General features: G+C 40.2%; 1 protein-coding gene across 12 annotated transcripts in view; it reads left to right on the forward strand.

Moving 5' to 3' along the window:
* RAPGEF2 (Rap guanine nucleotide exchange factor 2) overlaps positions 1–17,378 on the forward strand; it is a 2,418,607-nt gene that overhangs the window by 2,281,244 nt on the left and 119,985 nt on the right. For all 12 annotated transcript variants that reach the window (XM_044062055.1, XM_044062064.1, XM_044062056.1 and 9 more), the window contains one exon: positions 4,691–5,250. In XM_044062055.1, the coding sequence (XP_043917990.1) occupies positions 4,691–5,250 (560 nt within the window). The remainder of the gene's footprint in view (positions 1–4,690; positions 5,251–17,378) is intronic.

Genomic DNA, 17,378 nt, shown 5'->3' on the forward strand with positions numbered 1-17,378 from the left:
GCTAGAATGCAAGTCCTTTAACCTGCTGAGGTGCAGCATGCGTTTACCACGCCTGTATTTCCTTTGGCCTAAAATTTTGCTAAGACATCTTGTATACAAAGGTTATTTGCTGTCCACTTTCCTTAAGCTGAACTTTGTGTAGCTGTTTTATTGCAGCACCCCCAAAGAACCGAGTAACAAATTTATGCAGCTTTTGTCTACATTGTAAAGCAGCTTGTTAACTTTGTGTTCATTTTTTATTAATAGAATGGCTAGACGTCTGCTCTGTTCCTTGTGCTGTAGGTATAGTTTTCATTTCAGAATTTTAAGAACAGACTGAAAAACAGTATAATAAATAACTGCTTGTAATATAATTAAGGAATTAATTATAGAAAAGTGTTCTTCAGGCTGTGTGGTGGTTAGGATTGTGTTTAACTCCTGTACTACAGTTAATGAGTTATTGTGACACCCACAAATTAGATCAGAATTGCAAGTGCCAAGACAGCTCACTTTTCATTAATTTTTAATTATTTTAAAATCACATAGGTAGCATACTAGTGTAGTAGATGGAACACATGCAGAATGTATCTGTTAGGTCATCATTATATCATAAGTAAAATCCATGTGTTTCTCCAGAAGAGAGAGCATTATCAGAAGGTCATAGACTGAACCTCGGTCACAATTTATTGGAGATGAGTCTGTTTCGGAAATAGTATCTTCATTCTCATCTGTCACTTTGCCTTCATCCTCTTTAATTCTAATCTTCAAAAACCCTTTATAAAATCTGTTAATTTGTTAACTTCGCTAGACAGCACCTGCATCGCTGTCTTACTTTATTCCTTCACCCTCAGTTTATTCGGCACTGAGTGCACCTCATTCTTTTTGTTACCACTGCATATACAGAATTAAACAATGACTTCTGCTTTCCACCTTCTGGCAAACTAGCCATCAGCCCCATACATCGCCCTCTTAGATCCAACCTACCCTTTCAAACTAAGCATGATAGACACTTCCTCCAAATGTGCCACAGCAACCTGGAATTCCATTCCCTTGATAATACAAATCTTTCACGTCTCCAGCTTTTCGGTAAGGCTGCTGTTAACCACTTTGTCGTCTGCAAAACAAAACGGTTTTCTAGGCTCTTTGCCTACCATTCTATTTAGTATATGTCTCTTACGTAGTGTTAACTATTCCTAATACTTTACCACTGCTGTTACTCTACCAGCTTTTTTACCCTGTCCTGTCTCTCACTTGATGTACTTCTGTAATGACGTCACTACCGCTCTTCCTTCTGTTACTGGTCCATTTTGCCATTCTGTCTTTTGTCAGTCTTTCATTCTGTCATTCTCATTACTGGTCCATTTTGCCATTCTGTCTTTTGTCAGTCTTTCATTCTGTCATTCTCATTCCTTTCCTTGCATGCCCCTCTGTCCACATTGTACTCCTGCTTTGTCTCTTGCTCCTAATCAAACTTGAATAATCAATTGTCCTTTGGTAACCATGTATACCTATAAACATGGCATGCTATTTATTATTTAACCATTTTCTTATGTATTGCAGCTAATTCTTATTTCAGCTGTTTCACTGTCACAATCTTTTTCTGAACAATGTCACTGCTCTGTTGTATTATCACTTATATTTTTCTGCCTTATAGTCTGGGTTGTGGTTGAAAAAGATATTTGGCTAAACAAGTAAAATAAAATAAAACCAAAAAGAGAATATTAAACTGGCACCTACTCTGTACTTTGGATGGGTGATGAGGGGCCCAAAGAAGATGCATCCACGACTCTCATCTTAGAGCAGTGCATCCAAAGGCATTGGCACCATCTCTCCCCTGGTAATTATCTGCAACTTATCTATGCCTAGGGAACAGTCCCTTAGTTCATGAAGGCCTTAGCTTGATAGTTTCACTTCAGGGCCAAGGAATCTTCACACCAGGTCTAGCAAGGCCTAATAATTCAAATTTAGAGAGACTCTTCTTGCTTTTTCACTTGGAGACCTGCATTTCAGACTGTAGGCTTCAGGCAACTTTTTGAAGTTTAGTAGTACTTGTTGAGATGGTTATAGGAATGCACCCTTATGGAACATGGCCTAATACCAGCACCAGGCCATTGTGGATCTTCAAGACATTGTGTCACTTTCAGTAAGAGTGGTACCTCTCACTGGCTACCCCTTGACTGATATCAGTTTGTGCCTTTTGCCCTGTTGGTCTAGCACACGTAATTATTATATAAGTCCACTCCTGCTGGGTTGGATGGGGCTGAAGATTCTTTACTGCTTTGCTCCCTACGAGGCATCTAAGAAACCTAGAAGCCATTTTCTGAGAAACAGGTAAGAACAGTGAGGCCTTCGCCAACAGCTCCCATCCAGAGCATTTTTCCTCTGGAGAAACTTGAAGGCTCAGTTCCTCTATGTACTGGCCTTTGGTCCCCATTACCCCACTCCACCCCTCCCCAGAAATCTTGGAAAGAAGGAAGAGGAGTCTTAGGTCATCTCTCTGTAGAACATTGTCAAGGATGCTACGTTTACATCCTGGAAACGCCTAGATTGTGCCTCTGTGGCAATCAAGAATACAGATGATCTCTATAATCCTATTGCTGAATGGAGTTTAGTCTTAACCAGGCATCCTTGAATAGACTGTTGTGTGATGCCTCTGTTCCAACACACACTCAAATCACAACATTTTGGCATATTTCCACCAGCCATGGATTCTGAAGCTTTTGACAGGATGAGTAAGATAATATTCTTCTGTCATGTTGAAATTTTGAACCTTTACTTGCTTCTCTTACCCTTCAGATTCCAGTCATCCTTAGTGGATCAAGTACCAGAAAACGTTTTTTCCTTCCCTTATCCCTAATGTGCTGTGTTTGAATTAGCTGGATCTGCATGGGTACAAGCTTGTGAGGACAGGTCACACCTCTCAACCTGTTAGCAGTAAAAATCATGGCAAAGAGTCAGAAACATGACCACTTTCGTATTTTCGCAATAGAAGTTCTTCCTATGCTAGACCCTGCATAATGATAAGGAGTCATTTTATTGGCTTAATTTATTTATTTAATAAGGTATGTCATCATAACAAGGTCTGACTCCGTGGAAATCAGTAAATCTAAGGGAACCAAGGTTAAATCTGAGGGCCAAAATCATAATGCTGTTCCTAAAGCATAGCTTTTGAGAGGTATTGGGGAGGGTCTTGTAGAGGTTTTGTCATCAGTAGCAAAAAGGTTGCAATTTTCAGATTGAATGTTATTAGGAACCCGTTCCATTTTTGTTGAAAATCTATTTGATATTTCCCACTTTATAGATTTGTCTTGGAACTGAACCTGATTTATGATCAACCTGATTCACAATCAGATGACTCACTAGCTACAGCAAGATCAGGTGTCAGTCATCCTTTTAGTTGTCAGATTATTCATATGATCCCATGCTTGACAGAAAGAAGCATTGGAGGGAAATCTTCACTAGCACTTGAATCGATTGCTGATTGAACGAATTTCATTTTGCTGGTGCCCGATTGCAGCATAAAGATACATTTTTAAGTGTATATTACATTAACAGCACCTGAAAAGTGGCATGCATGTTACAGTATGCTTTGTGGGTTGAACATTATACGATGATTTTTTTTTCAAAGTTACTGTACTTAGTAGTCAGTCTTAATTTTGAGATGCACTTTTTAGATAGGCAGCTTTTTTGCCACATGCCTGCCATCTGTCAACACTACCTTCAATCAGCTATTCATTGTCTGATCATCATCCATGCAGCCATGAGGGTGCTTTGTGCTGTAGCTGACATCCAGGAAGTGGAGAATTTTCCCAGCATTTTAATTTTTAAAAGGATTGGCACAATAGTCTGTTGCTGAATGTGGGTAAGACAAATCAATTTATGGGCCAAATGTTCCTTAATAACACTTGGATGCACTTACTGTGTTTAAGGGCCATTCTTTAATATACTACCAAGTGGCTGTCACCAAGCAAACAAGTGAGTCCCTTGAGTTTTAATGCTGTTAGGTTTAATAAAGTGCACTGAGGCTTGTTGAAATGATACCTCTCAACTGTACAGATTTTCACAGAATGTCCAGATTTTAGCCTCATATTTTTGGTCCATTCCTTCATAAAATTATGGTTTTCTAGCAAATTAGTGGAAAATCATTAAAGACTGATGTCAGAAAATGACAGATATTTGAGTTTCAGTCTTCATTCTCTTCCGAAAATTCATGCTAATGCAAAACCTGTTATTCTGTCAACTTACTGTGTAGGAGCAATATTTAAAAATTGTCCCCATTTTGGGCCTTTATCCCCCCGTTATTTATGGCTTTGTCCACATTTCTTGCTCTAAGAGGTTGAGAGGTACGTGATCCAATTCTAACTGGTAGATGAAGATTCATGTTTTGCAGAGTGATGCTGTTACTACTAGTATAAGTTTTTTACTGCTGCTCATATTGTGCAGTCCTTCGCACAGATCCATAAACTACATACATATATAAACTGTTCAATAAGATCAACAGGTAATGTAGGCATCTTTCACTTGTCTTGCACATTTGTGCAATATTATTTTGTGTATGGATTTTGCTGAAGCAAATCTAGAGCTTTTGATGGTCATTGCATGAGCATGCCTTGCAGACGTTTCTGAAGAGGAGTAGAGGAGTGAGCAGTCAGGAAAGGCATTATCCACTCAATTAGCTTTTTAAATTGTGTTTTTTTTAATTTGTTTGTAGTTCGTATCCACCATTGCCTGAAGGAAGAGGTCTGTATGCTGGGATAACAGTTTTATCTTCGCCTAGTACAGAGGAATTAACGCAGGACCAAGGAGACAGGGCTTCTCTTGATGCAGCAGACAGTGGCAGGGGAAGCTGGACTTCAAGCTCGAGTGGATCCCATGATAACTTTCAGTTGATACAGCATCAGAGAAGTTGGGAGACTCTTTCGTTTGGACCTACTCCTTTTGAAAGCCCTGCTGATGGACAGACTCTTTGGGCTTCAGGGGGCCATATGGACCAGATCATGTTCCCTGAGCATGGTGTGAAATATGGACGCCAAAATCATGCTAGGGAGAGCTTTGATCAACCCCAGTCTAGGGGCAGCTGGGCATCTTGTACTGTATCCTGGGGAGAGGAAACAGAGGGTGACACAGGCACAATAAAACGAAGGGGTGGAAAGGATGTTGCCAGTGATGCAGAAACCAGCAGCACTACTTCAGTTACTTCTGAGGAGTCTAGACAGTCATCCAGACCTTCTTACATAGCAGTTTCTTCAAGCACTGCAAAAGGGCTTATTGGTAAGTATGAAATGCCAGCATTTTTGTGGTATGTTCCTAGCTGTCAGATGCAAACTTCTGTGGTATTTCATTCTGCTAATAATTACACAGATGTCATTAGCATTTTCAGCTGCTGGTCATATCAGAATTAATACTCTGTAATGATTGTCAAATAGAAAGCGTTCAAGAATGCTGCATTGCAGTCATCAGTGTAATGTTTGTATCTGTCTCATCCAGGAAGTCTAGTGTTTTGAAGTACATGGGGCCAACTCCATTTCTGAAATTTGGCAAGATCACAGTAGCAGTAAATCATAATGTTTCGATTTACTCATCAGTTAAACTGATTGGTCTAGTTGTTTTTATTTGCCTTGTCTAGACTAGAGCGAGTCCTGTGATGATGTAGGTAATTGATATGAGGCAGCATAAGGTTGCCATATCAGTAGTGTTGACATGCAGTCATGTCACATCATCTTACCACTTTGAAACCATTGCCTGTCTGCCGTGTTTTCCTTTTAGTATGCTGTAGCTGTCACTTTTTTTTTGATTAAGAAAAATCCCATACAGTACATTAGTCTTTTTTTAATGTGGACGGCAATTCTTTATTGCTCAACTTAGGAAAACTTTCCATTTTTAATAGTAAGTTTGGAAAACCAGATCTTATTCTTTTAAAGTTAAATTGTTAGAGATGAGATATAATTGTGTGGTTCTGAGGAAGTGTTTAAAAATAAACAGAAATCTTTCTCTTTCCACTCACCGTTTAAGTAGTTATACCTTTGATGGCTCTGAATAGTTTAACTTTATTATAGTGCTTATTATCTTAGTACTTTACATAACAATAAAGAAAGCAAACATATCTAATAGTATTCAGAAAAGTAGTAAAAATAAGACAGATGGAGATAAGTAAACAGTGATGATAAAACAACATGTAGTTTAGTAAATATGTATTATATTAATCATGTAATTAACTGCGGTGGTGGTGCTGCGGTAGTGTTGTCGCCTCACAGTAAGATGTTGTCCTGTTCGATTCTCAGCTAGAGCGTCTTCTGTGTGGAGACGTGCGTGAATGGGCATACCTTTGTTAAAGGTTGTGCGTCAGGGCCGGCAACTTGGCACGTAAAAATCTACTGCCAATCATTAGCGGACCGAAGTTCCGCTGTGGCGACCCCTAACCGAACGACACAACAACATTAATCATGTAATTGCAATGTGACAACAGAGGAAGCCATATGTAAAACTCGTATCAACAGTACGTAGACTCAGGACATCAGTGTTAAAAAAAAAAAAAAAAAAAAAAAAAAAAATGCTAGGGGAAAAAAAACTCAAGTGCTTCTGAGGAAGCAGCATGGGTTTGATAAACTGCAGTGAAACATCAGAATGAAAATGTCTACTTTGGCAGCAATAGTAGTAAGAAATTTAACAGATAAACCACTCAAGAAATCTTACAAAGGACATCAAGTAAATAGTAAGTTAAAATAAAACACATCTGAAGCATTGTTATCATTCACAGTAAAGTGATCCCTCTGTAGACTGCTTGATTTGTCTGCAGGCAGCTCACAAAGAAGTCCCAAACCATATCTTTGACAGTTGTCAAATGAACCCATTATTTCCAGAAGTCCTGTCAGCTTGATGCACCAAAGTATGACAGTCATACAAAAGTACGGCAGAGCAAACTACGTCTCCAGAATCAAACCAAATTAAAGTCCAGCCCTAATCCAGTGAAGTGTCTTCGTTCTAATTCTTGCAAGCTGATCACAAATGTGCAGGAAAAGGTGTTATTCATGTCTAAATAAAAACAGCCAACTCAGAAGCGGGTACTTTTTTAAAATCAGATGGAACTTTATCAGTTAAGAAAACTAGTGCAGCAACCAAAGTGCCTTATCTTGGTGACTAAAAGTGTATATCTGAACCTGCACCAGAGGTCTCTTCATGAGGTGAATCACACTAACGTGGAGCCTCCTGTCAAAAAGGTTCATTGTAATTAGCTGAAAATTTTTTCTTCTGTTTCTTGGGTCATTGAAGAAGTAGCTTCCTGTCATTGTTGTTGCTTCCCCCACCAGCTTGTTTGGTTTCTGTGGAATCAGATTCTGACAGGGAAATGTTTGACTGGAAATTTTGATGCTGTGGCATTCCCTAATCTCTGTCATTTTTTATGTAGGCTTTGGATAGCTTGTTGCCACCTTTTTATGGGGCTGCAGCATTTTATTAGGCACTACCGCTTTTGCTACCAAACCTTAGAAGACCATGATTACTGGCAATTCCTCACTGGTGCACATATTGTTGGCAGTGACATCCAGAAAACTGGCAGCAATAGGTGCCCTGGTAATGTATCCTTTCTTGTTGGTCCCCTGTCAGTTGACCGCATTCTCGGCATCAGTTACCTCCTAGTCAGCTGTGGAAGGCATTGACTTTCAGTGTGGATCTCTTTAACGTTGACTTCCATTCCAACTGCAGTCCTTTACTTCTCCTTTTCTTCTGTCTTTGGAGTGCTGGTGCTTTTATCAGCTGTGATTGGATTAGAGGGTGCTTTGGGGTTGATGCAAGTCTTGACTCCTGCATTGATACTGATTTTGTGGTTTGGCACTCCCCTTCCAGCCTGTCTATGTCAGTAACAGCCTCTATTTCCATGTGGACGTCTTGGTTGGCCATGCGGCCTTGCATCCCCCCAGACAATAAAACCCAGGTTCTTCAGCAGTTACCTTCATCCTCTTCAGCTGGGGTCAACCTGTGTAGGCCCACAGTGCTCTCACTCCAACTCAGGTACATATGTGAGGTGGAGTGACAGTTTTCATACAAGTACTAACAATACATGCCACACCTGTTCTACAGGGAAATGTGCTTGTGCAGAAAAATCACAGTAGTAAAAACAACTGTGAGCACGTAATTCAACTAAATGACGCAAAATTATATTCTCTAATCTAACACTAGAAAAGCTTCCATTGGTGGGGGCAATGCTTTTTCATTTTTTTCCATCTCTGTGTGAGTGACACACACATATGCGCGTATCATTTTTGTTCTGTCTCTGGTCCTTTAATATATGTTTCCTCTTCTGCTTCTAGATGTCTGTTTTCATCTCCTGCTGTGGTCCACAAGAAAGCCAAATAATGTGGAAAGAAACTGATGTCTCAGTGGAGTCTCCACTTGATGATTTGGACATTGTTCCTCTGATGACTCAAATATGGGAAAGTTCTGGAGATGATGGGGCAGGAGGAGGAAATTAGCCATGTGATTCTTTGCCTTGTTTGCAGCAAATGCTGCAGAAAGACCTATGATCCTGCAAGCAGACTTTGTAGTTGGTCCTGCTTATTGCTGATGTAGCTGAGGTACTAAGCCACTTGGCTTCAGAAGAAAGCAGACTGAGTACCACAACCCCTATAGACTGGTATTTCTGGTTATAGACACCTAAACCTGATACTTTGGTGGCAGTTAGGTCCAAGAATTAGGGCTGTGAGTTGATTCTGTAGTCCTGAGCTTGATTCCCTAAACATCCCTTTGCCTGCTATGCAATTCTGAGCAAGTCACTTAACCAGACAATGCTGTGGGGTAATTGAGAAATTGCCCAAGGCTCCTCAGTGGTCTCATGGATTACATGCTTAGTAACTACTTATGAATGGCTGTTAAATGAGATCCATCCCCACAGAATCCTGAAGTACATCTTCTAAACCAGTAGGCCCTGAGGGTAAGGGACACATGAAAAAGATGCATTATTAGGATAAACCTTTGATAGCAGATGGACAACAAAACCAGCTATGTAAAAATGGCTAGACCGGTGCATCAAACACCCTGTGCATAGTAGAAGAAGTTACTGTTGAGTAATTCCAAAAGCTATGATTTATTGCCATATTGACTTATTTGAACGAGTGACGCTATGTTGATTATAAATGTACAACTGTGTTTTCGCTGACAGCTGTTAAACTTGAACCTGGGGATGCTGATGTGAAATGAAAAGGGTACCACACATGCAGTAGCAAAGCTGCCTCCCTTGATTTGTTGAAGAATGCCCTCAATGGAAGTTTTTGACTTGAGAGAATGCTTGATCATTAAATGAGTTAGCTTTTCTCATGCTGAATATTGTATTCATTTAAATGTCCATTTAAGAAATTGAAGTTATTCATTGTACTCTATTTTGCACTATCATGTGTTGCCTTACCTTCTAAAAAATTCTCTTTAGTCTGTACACAAAATATTGACATTAATTGTAAATATAAAGAATAATACCTGTAATGTTTTCATTTATTTTTATAGTACTGAATCTCTTCCTGCCTCCTTTGTAATGACATGCATATTAGAATCCTGGAAAAATGCATGGATATACTGCAAGTAATATTTATGGGACAGTACTGAAGGTCCTTAGTTTATGCATATTGTCTGATGTTTAACTTTTCAGTTGTCTTGTATAGTTAAAAAGGTTAGCTAGGTGGTGACTGACTGACAAAATAATTAAACGCACTGTGCATAATAAAAGAAAGAAATTACTGTCCTCTAGATTTTCATACAGTGCGTTCCCTTGCTGTTTTCATTACTTTACTGTAGAAGAGAAAATAACTGTTGCGATCTAATATTGAGCACCTTCATTGACGGGTCCTGTTGTTGGGGATTACCTTCACTACCAGCTTTGAAAGAAAACTCATCTTCAAAGAAGATTTGCAGTGGAGTGGTAGATGGATGATTTTTCATATTGTCCTTTCGTAGAATAATCCAGAGATGGGGTAGGGAAAAGGTCCAAAGATAAATGGAAATACAATAGGATACGTTACTTGGATTTGTGGAGAAAGTGAGGAAAACGTGTTTATTTTTACTTTCCTCAGTGACTGACAGCGACATACAGTTTTGTCTGAGTTGTGGTACTTTTCTTGCAAATGTTATTTGCATAAGATAAAATCTTAAGAAAATTCAAAAAGTAATGAAAATGCAGCATACTAAAACTCAGCAATGACTGATACGTAGAGTCTGATGGAAAAAAATGAGAGATTGTTTGGGTACTTATAAAATTTTCTTTAAGCATGTGGGTGTTTGTATGTGTCCCTTTCTCTTGCTCAGATGCAAAATAGTTGCCAGTACATGTTTAACAACTCTAAAGTAAAAAAAATATATAGATTCCATAGTTATTAAGCTTCAAATTAATTTTAAAATAATGTTTGCACTTTGTAGTGTGGTACAGATATGCTGCAAACTTTAATTTTCTCATTGCATCCATAGTAGCAAATTCCTTTCACTGCATGCCTTCAGTTGGTGTCACTCTGAATATATCCACATCTTTTGATAAGGTCACATGTGCTGTACTTGATAATATATCCTTATTGGATCATTTAGTGTACCATAAGTTCTATTCTTTATTAATGAATCATGCAGCACAAGCATTTATCATCTCTGTAGAGCACTGAGCCTTTGTAAAGTGCAAATGGTGAATATGACAAAAGATTCTTTCGAGGTACACTTTGATTCCTGAGCCTCTCTGTAATTCTGTTTTGTCTTTTTCCTCTTCAGGGAAAATAAAACTGCTTAAATACCCTAAATGCTTCTTTGCAGAAGTGTGGCATATACAGTACGTTCTCATGTATCTTGGTGGTGGTTCATAGTTAGCAACAAGTCAATTTTTTGGACCCAAAGCTTCCACTTTTCTATGAAAATTATCTTGACGCTACAGAATTGCTGCTGTTACAGCTAGATCAGTTTTCTAACTGCAAATTATACTTATTTAAGAACATTTAAAATATACCCAAATAAATATATTTCTTCATATGTCCTTCTATTCAGTGTTTGCAGTATTCTTTACATATGGGTAGTCTTCTGCCCAATGACCCAATGTCCGGCCAGTATACACAGCTTTTAGCTACTGCAAGTACATGGGATGTCACATGTATGTTCTGACAGTGTTGGGCATAAAAGGACATCCGCATGTACAATCCTCAGAACTTTTCTGCCTCCATTCAGAAGGTTGACTCCTATGTCAGCCTGCAGTCTGATTCCATGTGTTGCTGCCAGCTTCAGATAAGTGCCCCGATGGGTATTTAGTTCCTTGATACTGCTTTTTGTTACTAGTTCATGTCATCCAGGATGGGCAAGTGTAGGTGTGGAAAGCAGATTCCACATAAAAATAGCCGTGACCGTTGTCTTTTCTGCTTGGCCTAGTTGCGACTAGTCCTGTTCCATTTGTCAGGCCTTTGTGCATAAGACCTTACATAGCCACCTTTCTGCTTTAAATCTCTACCTGGAAAATCAGCGGCTTAAACATCTAGCTAAAGACATTAAGAGAGTCTGGGGATCCTTCAGCTGAGCCAAGTTTGAAGAGGAAGGTTAGCAAACCTAGATCTGAATTCTCTTCAGCTGGGCCTCTTACCTCCAATGTATCCCTTGAGGTCATTGAAGACCCGGTGGTATGTTTGGAAGTCAGGTCTGTTTCCTCGGAGGGTGTCTCAATGGAAGCTGCTAAGGAATCTGATCTCTGCACATCCACAGAGGCAGGGCAGATGTCCAGTTTGGGTAGAATGGAGGAACTGCAGCTTGCTATGCTTGTAGGCTCTGGTGACATTCCTACCACTTTTGCTAGGGATCTACCTCAGACTGCTTCGGACATTAGGCCTACGTCTGATTCCTCTACTTATCCACATGCAGAGAGCCATGCAAAGAAAAAACAGAAAACACATTCTCATGTTCCCTCCGCTCCTCAGTCTGACTGGAATGCCTTCTTCCAGGGCCTTATCAAGGCTTTGTTGACTCTGAAGCCTTCCCTGGCCATTCCTTTTTCTTCCCTTACTTCCTCTCCTGTTCAAGGAGTTGGGACACAGGTTATTCCCACAGATAGTGATGACTCTTCCTCTGATGAAGATTCTCTAGCATATTCCACTCAAATTACATTCCCTCTGGAATATTTTCTCCAGAGGAGGAATCTAATGGGGAGGGGTTTCCCCCTGTGGAAGGGATTTCCTTCTGTGAAACCATCAACAAAATGAAGGAATTCTTCATATGGGATTGTTCCCAAATTTCTGATGAATAAAAGAGGTATTATGACCTGTTGTAAATGGAGGTTCTCTCTCCTTCTCCTTATGCAGCGCCTCCAGTCATCCCAGCTTTCTTGAACACTTTTGCCTCCTTTTCTAAGACTCCAGGTTCTCAGGCTCCTGCTCCCTAGAGGCCAGAAATGGTTTACAAGGTACCTGATAATTGCAAGTTTCTCTGTGTGTCCCTCTGCTGATCCAGCAGTTGTTTCTATAGCTTCTGATAAATCTTCACAGTTGTCTCCCTCTAAACTTTTACCTTTGGATAATGAGAGCAAAATTCTAGAGAGACTTAGTAAAAAAGTTATACTTCCTCTGCTCTAGCTATCAGAGCTATAAATTACCAAACTCATATGGCTAGGTATTCCTTGCCTCTGCTTTCCCAAGTGTCTCAAGTTCTTGCTCATCTACCATACTCTGGGATTAAAACACGGGTTATGTTTCTTTTGGCTTCTTTATCTCAGGTAGCTAAACATTCCGTTAAGTGCAGCTATGATTCTATGGAGGCATCATCTAGAGCTGCTGTTTCTGTGGTAAGGAGACATTCCTAGTTGAGACTTCAACCATTACCTGATGATATTAAAGCTAAATTGCTGGACGCTGCTTTGGATAAGTCAGCTGTTTTTGGTTCTGCTGCTGCAGACTTAAGACTCTCCAAGAAAAAGGCAGGTAATTTTTTCAAGATTTGAAGCATCTGTTAATTTCTCCAGTTTCTAAGTTTCATAGGAACTTCCCTGTCAAAACTCCCTTTGTTAGGAGACCTGTTCGTTCGTCATCTACCTCTGTTTCTACATCCAGGTCTAAAACGTCAATTAGGAGACCGCCTCAATCCAAATCTGCTTTGGCTACTTCTACTCAGCAGTCTTTTCAAGCCAGGTTTAAGTCTCTGTGATGATCAGAAGTCTCTTCCAAGTCATACTCCTCTATCTCTTCGCCTCTCTCTCTCTCTTCTAGTTTGGGCAAGGATCATTCAGGATTCTTGGGTTCTGTCTATTATCCAAAAAGGATACTTTATGACTTGGAAAACTATGCCTCTTTTCATGGGAACCCCACAGCCCCATTAAGATCAACTAGAATTGTTTCCAGCGGTCCTATCACAATTACACTATCAAAGCATGATTCCAAGTGGGCCAGTGGGACAGAGGCAGAGGGTTTTACTAAAGAATGTTTCTGGTTCCAAGAAAGGATGGTCCTTGGAGACCAATTTTAGACCTTTCCTACTTTTTGAACACTTTTCCAGAGGTGCCATCTTTCCATATGCTGTCCCTGCATACTCTGTTTCCTTTGATTTCCCCTCAGTCTTGCATGGCCTCTCTGGATATCAAGGATGCTTATTTACATGTTCCATTCACCTTCTGTACAGGAAATTTCTGTATTTCTCTGTGTATTCTTTGCAGTTTCAGTTTTCTGCCTTGCTTTTTGGTCTTTCCACTGCCCCAAGGGTATTCATATAATGCTTGGCCCCTGTGATTGCCTTCTTGAGAGTTCAGGGAATTCAGGTATTTCCATACCTCGATGATCTTCTCTTTCTGGCTCCACACTCAGGACAGTTGTCTCAAAATCTTCAGCTGAGGATTCATCTCCTTCAAAGTCTAGGATTTATGATAAACTTCAAGAAATTCTCTCTGACTCCATCTTAGGATCACATCTTCTAGGGTACAGGTTCAGGACAGATCTTATGATGGTTTTTCTTCCAACGGATAAGATTCAGTTTCTCATTGCCTTTCTGGAAGTCCTTCCATTTCGGCCAGGGAATTTCTAAGATTCTTGGTTTTGTGGTTTCCACAATTCCCATGCTGAGCTTTGCAAAGATGCACATGAAGAAATTTCAGTGTCTTCTAAAGGTAAACTAGTCACTGCATGGTCAGCCTCTAGAGGTTCTGATTCCTCTCCTCCCCTGCTTAAAAACAGCTCCTCTGGTGGATTCCGCACCTTTCTCTGAAATCAGGCCTTCCTCTTCTTTGGCCCCAGTCTTCTCAATGCCTATTTACAGATGCCGCAGACACAGGCTGTGGGGCCACTTTTGTTTCCAGGAAGGTTCCGGGCCTTTGGTCCCTGTCTCAAAGGATGGAGCACATCAACATCAGGGAAATGAGGGCTCTGATTCTGGCTTTGCAGGCTTTTTATCCTCTTTCAGCCAGGTCCTCTGAATTTTTTTTTTTTTTTTTTTTTTTTTTTTTTTTTACAAATAACACCACTGTTCTCTGGTGGGGGGGGGCAAATCTTATCTTCCTTGCAGGTTAGCTCTCAGGGCATGGGGATTGGCAATTCAGTACAAGGTGACTCTTTTTGCTGTTTACATTCTGTCTGCTCAGAACATTGTGGCAGACGCATCAAGTAGGTTCATGATGCAGTCCCACAAATGGATGCTTCACAGGGATGTGTTTCTGGACTTAGTTCACTGGTAGGGTACTTCTCATCTGAATTTATTTGCCTCCTGTCTGAACAGGCAGCTTCCTCTTTTTTGTGCCAGACTCCCACATCCTCTATGAACCTCCCCCCCTTCACTCTTATTTGTAAAGTTCTGCTGAAAATTCAGCAGGACCAGCCAAAACTCTTGCTGGTGACTCTCTTTTGACCAAGACAGCATTGGTTCCCTCTTCTACATTTAGCCAAGAACCATCATCACTAGTTACCTCACCGTGTGGACCTGCTCTCACAAGACAAGGGATCCTTGCTTCATCCACATCTGTCAGCCTTGCAAATGACCCTGTGGGTGAGCAACTTTTGATTCCTTTTAAGCACTATTTTTCACAGGACGTGCTTCAGGTTTTGTAGGTGGCAAGGAAACTCAATGCTAGAAAATCTTACATTTCCAAATGGAAGGGATTTTCCATCTGGTGCCTTTCCACAAAGCTAGACATATTTTTTGTGGACATTCTAGTAGTACTTTCTTACTTGTGTGAACTACTTAGTGGCTTGTCATACTCCTCAGTGAAAGTTCACTGTTCTGCACTGACCTTTGCCAGGAGGGTTTCGGAGATTCAAGCCTTGATAACATCCCCTCTTTTCTTGGTTTTCCACAACGACAGAGTTTCTTTGTGAACCAATCCTTCTTTTTTGCCTAAGGTGGTGAATGAGGTGTCTCTTAATCTATTCGATTGCCTACTTTTTTCCCTCCTCCTCAATCATCCATTAAAAAGATTCTGCACACCTTGGATGTACATAGACAAATTAGATTCTACCTAGATAAAACTAAAACTGCCAGGAAGTCATATAAACTCTGTGTCTTTCCATCCTAGGGCTCTGGGTTTACCTGTTTCTAAACAGACAGTTTCTTCTTGGATTTCCAAGGCTATTGTGTTTTGTTATGATTTTTATGGTAAGTCTCTGGTTGGCGTCTGTTAGATCTTATGCCACCAGATCTGTGGTTTCTTCATGTACTTTCTTTAAAGGCCTGGATACTAATTCCATTTTGGAGGCTGCTACATGGTCTTCTATGCACACCTTCACCAAACATTGCAAGTTAGATACCATTTCTAGACTTAGAGCAGGGTTGCTAGAGCCATTCTCCATGGCTTTGTTGAAAATTCCACAGTGCATAGTGGCTCTGCTCCGTCCACCTCCCAAGGTCCCTACTAAACTTTGGTACTCTTCCATATGTAAAGAATACTGCAACGTTGAATAGAAGAACATAGAATAGTTATGTAAAATCTTACCATAACCATGTATGTCCTTCTCTTCTATGTTGCAGTATTCAGTCCCTCCTGCCTTCCCCCTGGATCTTGTTCCTTCCATGGATGGCTTCTTTTTCCTTAGATATGGTGCCCCTCATGGGGCATTTAGTTCTGAGGATTGTACGTGCGGCCGTCCTTTTATGTCTGACATCGTCAGAGCATATGTGCAACATCCCACATACTTGCAGTAACTAAAAGCTGCTGTATACTGGCTGGATGTCGGGTCATTTTGTAAAAGACTACCCATATGTAAAGAAGACTGCAACACAGAAGAGAAGGATATCTATGGTTATGGTAAGATTTTACACAGCTATTCTTTCTTCAAAGTTATTTCTTCAGTTATGATGCATATGTGATTATCTTCCATGAGGTTTGAATCCATACTGCTTCTAAAAAGTGTACCACATGGCATGCAGATTTCCTGCTGCTAGGCATTAGCTATTTTGCATTCAGACCCCTAGACATTACTGCTAGCAACCTAGGTTCAAAAGACTGAGTCAAATGGGGGATAAAATAGATGGAGCTGCTGTTGGACAGCTCTGCTCTCTTGGATAGTGATGAAGAGCCTGCCAGAACAAAAAGCATTTTGGTGCCATATTGACTGCCCGAGGGAGGTGTGGTACCACTAGTTATCTAAAACGGCAGTGACCTTCAGTCAAAGTATATGCCAAGCCTTCGCAGGCATACACTGCTTGTTGTCATGTTAGGTAGAAAAGGCTTAAGACATTTAAATATCCTTGGCTACGCTGAGATGAAGTACTGACTTTTGCCTTCCATTACTACTCTGTCTTTGGTTGCTAGACAGGTAGTTTTGTCTTGTGAAGGGGTGCCTCTTGTGGCTACATGAGCCAGTAAGGTAGAGGAATTGAATAGATCACTGGAGACGTGGGTAAGTTCAGTGGGCAAGGGGATTGAAAATAAAAAAAGAAATGTAAAAAAGGTTGCAGTTACTGTTTTTGTCTTAGATTTTAGTCCTTGGATAACAATGAGTTACAAAATTTAAGCCCTTTATTCTTTTGGAGGGAAAACGTTTCTAGATCATTCTTAACTTTGATACTTTACAGTATGCTTTACATTTTCTTTGTCTAGCATTAGCAAGTCAATTGTGTTTTCATGCTTTCTGTCTCTAGACACCATTTAATTAACAAAAATGTAATATGATATTGTAATATGATATTGACAATATGCAGAGGGAGAGAGAAAACAAGAATAAGCATGTGTTGCTTTGTTGTGACATGTCCTTTGACAGGTCCAGCAAGAAGGATGGTGTTTACAGTGAGGATGGACAGAACCACCGATGCACATGTCTGTGTGTGCATGCTCACAAGCTGGTTCATTCTCACTTCGCAAACCATTTTTATTTTCAGTCTGCCGAAGGATAGGTATGGGTTAGACTGTGACTGTTGTAAGATGGTTTATTTCAATGATGTGATACAAGAACTGTAAAGTGAAGGATGAAGAATAAAAGTAAAGCTTA

The sequence above is a fragment of the Protopterus annectens genome, chromosome 2.part1 (genome assembly GCF_019279795.1).
Source record: "Protopterus annectens isolate FY-2018-M chromosome 2.part1, PAN1.0, whole genome shotgun sequence".
Classification (NCBI taxonomy): Eukaryota; Metazoa; Chordata; order Ceratodontiformes; family Protopteridae; genus Protopterus; species Protopterus annectens.